Source organism: Lepidochelys kempii, chromosome 2, assembly GCF_965140285.1.
Source record: "Lepidochelys kempii isolate rLepKem1 chromosome 2, rLepKem1.hap1, whole genome shotgun sequence".
NCBI classification, from domain to species: Eukaryota; Metazoa; Chordata; order Testudines; family Cheloniidae; genus Lepidochelys; species Lepidochelys kempii.
The window spans coordinates 262,105,759-262,111,758 of record NC_136381.1 but is presented as its reverse complement, the minus strand read 5'-3'; the positions used below and the strand labels follow the sequence as shown (position 1 = coordinate 262,111,758).

General features: G+C 38.4%; 1 protein-coding gene across 12 annotated transcripts in view; it reads right to left on the bottom strand.

Annotated features, from left to right (window-relative positions):
- Window positions 1–739: 739 nt before the first annotated feature.
- Window positions 740–6,000, bottom strand: part of NKTR (natural killer cell triggering receptor) — an 80,169-nt gene continuing 74,908 nt past the window's right edge. For 10 of the 12 annotated variants that reach the window (XM_073334786.2, XM_073334787.2, XM_073334788.2 and 7 more), the window contains 3 exons: window positions 5,500–5,559; window positions 4,728–4,826; window positions 740–1,290 (listed from right to left, as the gene is read on the bottom strand). In XM_073334786.2, the coding sequence (XP_073190887.1) occupies window positions 1,212–1,290; window positions 4,728–4,826; window positions 5,500–5,559 (238 nt within the window). In that variant the 3' untranslated portion in view covers window positions 740–1,211. The remainder of the gene's footprint in view (window positions 1,291–4,727; window positions 4,827–5,499; window positions 5,560–6,000) is intronic. The other 2 variants (XM_073334782.2, XM_073334783.2) reach the window with 1 other exon arrangement.

The window sequence follows — 6,000 nt, the reverse complement described above, 5'->3', positions numbered from 1 at the left end:
CAAGTAATTTTAAATCAGTTGAACCAGAGTTTCGCAAAAATTATTCAACATAACTTTTGCAAACCACTTGTCCATAATGTGGACTTACTTTTGGTATTAAACTTCCAAAGTACTGTGGATACTTTTTATTAAGCATATCACTTTTATAGCAATGCCATATTACAGATTAATAAATAGTCCAAGAACCACACAATGATATCTCCCGAAGATAGAAGAGATACATCCTAACTTAGAAGACAATGTTTTACCCACAAACATTTTGGAATGGGCCATTATGATTTAATCTGTCAAAACTAATTTTCATGTCTATTTTCATGGACTCGTAATGTGACTCAAAGATTTATAATGTTCAACTTCAAAGACAAACTGATGTGCTCCACGCACAGCAGCATGAATTGAAATAGGACTGCCTAGAAGCAATTTTTTTCCTGGGGTCTTAAACATTGGGCTAATTATCACAAAGAAAATCACTTAAAAACATTTAAGTTCTTAGACAACAAGTTGGATATTAAGAATGAACTCTGATTCATCACCCTTTTCTTTGCACATTGTGCCTAATTATTACAATCGGCATGGTATACAATATCTCACCCGTTTCCTCATACCTCTGCAATAGCAAGGTACAAACGGGTTGAGTGTTAAGACAGTGTGGCAGTCTGTTTTCATCACCTTGCTACTGTTAATCAAATCTATGGTTTATAAGAAGTATGTACAAGACACCACTGAACTGACAGCCAGCTTTTAAAAATTAGCATTTTAATAAAATATACAGATGGCAGCCTTTACAAATATTTTTCTTCAAAGTTTTATAGTTATCAGCATTTATTTCAAAATAATAGGCTGAGAGCCCTCCGGTATTTATAGGGATATTTTGAGACAGTACAGATTGCTGCACTCAGAAAAGGAATAACAGCAAATGTATATAAATGTAATTTCATGGCTTGGAAAATGTGATTCAATCAAATAAAGTTAGTCTTCATAGTTTGTTACAGTAGCATTTGACATAAGGGAAAAAACCCAAAACCTTAGTGAGTTGTGCTCAAAATGTCCATTCCTCAATGCAGCCAGTCAAATGAATCCACTGCTAATAAGGAAGTTTCACCTCACTCAGTAAACATCCTTCACTTTCACTTGTGACACTGACAGAACAAAGGTATTACAACATTTACATAGAATTACTAAATACAATCTACATTGCTCAGGAGACATTTTCAGCTAGATCTGCTGCTTTCACTGGGGCTTCGGTTGTTAGAGTAACTGCGATCACTTTCACTGTCAGAGCCATAAGACCTACAATTTAAAAAAAAAGAAAAGAAAAAAGATTAAAACTCCTTACAAATCAGATTTCAATCTTTTTGTTTCAAGTTCAAAACTGTGGCAATCCAAATCTTAGGAGATGAGTGTAGGTGAGGAGAAAAAAATATCTCTGGAAACTTCTACAGGAACACAATGTATATCCATTCTGAAGCACTTGGAGGAGAGGAAGGTGATCAGGAACAGTCAACATGGATTCACCAAGGGCAAGTCATGCCTGACCAACCTGATTGCCTTCTATGATGAGATAATTAGCTCTGTGGATATGGGGAAAGAGGTGGACATGATAGATCTTGACTTTAGCAAAGCTTTTGATATGGTCTCCCACAGTATTCTTGCCAGCAAGTTACAAAAGTATGGATTGGATGAACGGACTATAAGGTGGATAGAAACCTGGCTAGATTGTTGGGCTCAACAGGTAGTGATCAACGGCTCGATGTCTAGTTGGCAGCTGGTATCAAGCGAAGTGTCCCATGGGTTGGTACTGGGGCCTGTTTTGTTCAACATTTTAATTAATGATCTGGATGATAGGATGGATTGCACCCTCAGCAAGTTTGCAAATTACACTAAACTGGGAGGAGTGATAGATACGGGGGAAGGTAGGGATAGGATACAGAGGGACGTAGGCAAATTAGAGGATTGGGCCAAAAGAAATCTGATGAAGTTCCACAAAGGACAAGTGCAGAGTCCTGCACTTAGGACAGAAGAATCACATGCACTGTTACAGGCTGGGGACTGACTGGCTACGCGGCAGTTCTTCAGAAAAGGACCTGGGGATTACAGTGGATGAGAAGCTGGATACGAGTCAAAACAAGTGCCCTGTGTTCAAGAAGGCTAGCGGCATATTGGACTGCATTCGTAGGAGGACTGCCAGTAGATCAAGGGAAGTGATTATTCCCCTCTATTCGGCACTCGTGAGGCCACATCTGGAATACTGCATCCAGTTTTGGGCCCCCACTACAGAAAGGATGTGGACAAACTAGAGAGTCCAGCGGAGGGCAACAAAAATTATTAGGGGGCTGGGGCACATGACTTACCAGGAGAGGCTGAAGGAACTGGGCTTATTTAGTCTGCAGAAAACAAGAGCGAGGGGGAGATTTGATAGCAGCCTTCAAGTATCTGAAGGGGGGTTCCAAAGAGGATGGAGCTTGGCTGTTCTCAGTGGTGGCAGATGACAGAACAAGGAGCAATGGTCTCAAGTTGGAGTGGGGGAGGTCGAGATTGGATATTAGGAAACACTATTTCACTCGGACGGTGGTGAAGCATTGGAATGGGTTACCTAAGGAGGTGGTAGAATCCCCATCCTTAGAGGTTTTTAAGGCCCAGCTTGACAAAACCCTGGCTGGGATGATTTAGTTGGGGTTGGTCCTGCTTTGAGCAGGGGGTTGGACTAGATGACCTCCTGAGGTCTCTTCCAACTCTAATCTTCTATGATTCCATTGAAAATGTGATCATTTTGATAGAGCTTCATCATTTCTAAGCCTATTTGTTACATCCAAAACGTTGCTAAATTTCCACAGTGAAATCCTGTTTGCGGTGAGGTCAACAGGGCATTTGCCATTAACTTCAGTGTGGCCAGGATATCATGCACAGTAACTAAATTTTGGAAGCAGAACTAAAAAATATATTTTGTTTTGCTTCAGTTCAGTGAGCTAGCACAGGCTGAACAGGCAGAGTCTTTTTGAATGGATCCTTACAGTTCTTTTACTTGTGTTTTCTCCAAGGGCCTAATCCTGCAAAACCCTTACCTCATGTGAGCAGTATCAAATCAACAAGTGAGTAGGGGTTTGCAAGACTGGGCCCCCTGAAATGATAAAACTAGGTTTTGGAAATATCAGCATATCAAAATGAGAATAGGCACTTCCGGGCTGTATAAACCAGAAGTGTTGAATACTTGGCCAGTGGCCAGGATGCAACTTGCTTGATGTTCTTTTTTGGCCCTTTTGGTTGTGAAGAAAACCTTCCAAATGCAAGTAAATGTACCCTGATCCAATGTTGTCTTCCTGATGTTTGCAGGCAGCCTGAAACAATGATTCAGAGGGGTCTACTTCCCACTCTCCATTATCCTCATGAGGATATCAACATTAATGCATAATGAAACTTAACTTTAACAGTGTGGTAATGCACACCAGTGGGGTGTCAATTCTAGTGTTGTGCACTAACTGACTGAGGTAGACCCTGTTGATGTGCACTAAAAGTTCTCTAGTGCACAGTAGGAAACTTTGAGCTCACACCAGCAGGGTCTACACAGGCCAGTTAGCATGCAACACACTGGTGAATGTTAGAATTCATACCTCACTGGTGTGCATTACTGCACCGTGTAGACAAGCCCTATGTCACCAATGGTTGGGATGGGGAAGGGGTGGGAGTAATGTCCACAGGCTAGAAACGGAATTGTTACAAGTAGAGAAATACAGAGGAAACAAGAAAATTGGGGAATGAAAATGAAAGGAGAATGCAGAAAGAAGAGAAACAGTGATAATACTAAACACTGACACATTTTCCCACCAAGTGATGCTGGTTGAGAGAACAACTAAAACTTAAGTTACTACCAAAAGATCATATTCCACCCTTGATCTTTGTGCAAACCTCCCAAGGAATTCCATTGTGGATTGAGGGTGCTATATAGTCCCAAATTTATACCATGGACCACACTGTACAGACAGCAATACCAGCAAAGCACTAGGCTTGTAGACAACGGTTCTTTTTTAAACATGTGCTAGGAATGTCACCTTTAACAGCAATTGGACTGTGAAGAATGTAGCCGAAGTCTATAGAAGTGTAACTGTAATTACACTCACAGTTACTTTAATTGTAGCTGTAATTACATTGCAGGAAGCATCATTTCGATTGTCATTCCTGTTAGCATAGTTATTTTTCATCTCCCATTCACAAGTTTTTTGTACTGACATTGAGGTCTAGCTAAAAAAGATCTACCATCCAGTAGAATCTTGACACTCAGGGTAGTTTTCAGTCCTTTATACCTATGGCGTTTAAGCACAAGCATGGTTAAATTTAAATCCTGCAATTACTATTCCTGATTTAGCCAATGGGAATTAAGTGACAGATTTTTAAAAAATATGTATATGCATGTGTAGAGATGAACATACCCACACATACACACAATGGATTACATATAATAGTACAATGATTTATCTCTTCTCTTAAATTCCTCTGTGCTCCTCTTTCCTTTGGAATTCTTGAAGTAGGGATTGTGTGTGTTTGTGTTATCTTTTTATATTTCTGGTTCTTAATTTACCATAAAACAAATTTGCTAGTAACAGTACATTTTATACTTGAAAAAGACTGCATCTGTTGAAAGGTTGTTCCTTATAAACTTCCAATAAAGCACCTAAGGAAATTAATTGTGTACAGTTAAGTTTATGAAGTTGTGGCACTGAAAAATTACGTACCTGGACCGTCTGTCATAACTTCGAGATCTGCGGTAGCTGTCACTCCTCTGACTTCTACTTCGACTTCTGCTATAGTAACTATCATAAGTATATGACCTACTTTAACAGGAAAAAAATAATTGAAGACTTTGGAAAGTTCTTTTCTAAAATGATAAAAATTAGAATTTCGGATGTTTCTTGTGATGACATTTATATAAGGAAAGATTTTTGTTGCTACATTTCTATTACTACTTGAAAGATTTGGCAAATAAGCCAAAATAATTGTAAATGTAATAAAATGTTTATCAGGAAGAGTATAAAGTTTCTTCACAACGCAGTGGTTTACCCAAATAAGTGGTTTACTTTTAAAAAATAATTCAATATATTTTAAAACAAAATAAAGTATTTTACAAACCTGTCTACAAATTTTGCACAAAGTATCAAGAATATCAAGCCTTGACTTCCCTCCTTGACCATACTCTTGTAAAATAAACAACAGAAAAATTTGGGGGGGATTTAAAACGGAGGACAAAAGAGTAGAAAACAGCAGTAAAGGGCACCAATCAATTAAATTCTTTTCAGGGCCTAATACCATGCCCATGCCTGTGATATCTGGACACTCTGATTGCTCTTTTCCTCTTTTAAAACAACCTGATTTAATTTCAGGAAATTAAGTTTGCTATATTATGGCTTACTATAAAGATGTACTTTGAACAATATCACTGTCTTAATATATTTGCTCATTATAAAAATTACTTTGTTCCCAGTGGTTGTGTAGTATCATAATCCATACCTGGATCGACCGTGATGATCATATGAACTGCTTCTGGATCGACTTCTACTATAAGTTCGACTGTGACACAATCAAAGAAATACATTTTAATCATTAAATTCAGACCAAGTACTGAATTAGAAAAAAATTTTAAGTGACTTGCTTGGATATTCCTTGTCCACATTGCATGACATTTAAACATATTCTTCAAAAATAAGCAGTTACAGTCTGTTTCTATTCTTAAAAAGCATACATATTTCAGAGTAGATAGCTTCCAGGATGCACTTGCATAGCTACAACTCAGCATCAAAAAAAGTAATTTAACTTACTAGGATGTGTCTGATTTGTAGTTTGTGATAAACACATACTCAGGGCGTTCTTATCTCGATCACAGAAACTTACCTATGATTAAGGTTAAGATTTTGTCACAGGAATTTTTCAAAGTCATGGACAGGTCATGGGCAATAAACAAAAATTCACAGAAGCCTGTGACCTGCTGGTGGGTGGGGAACTGACAGCCCA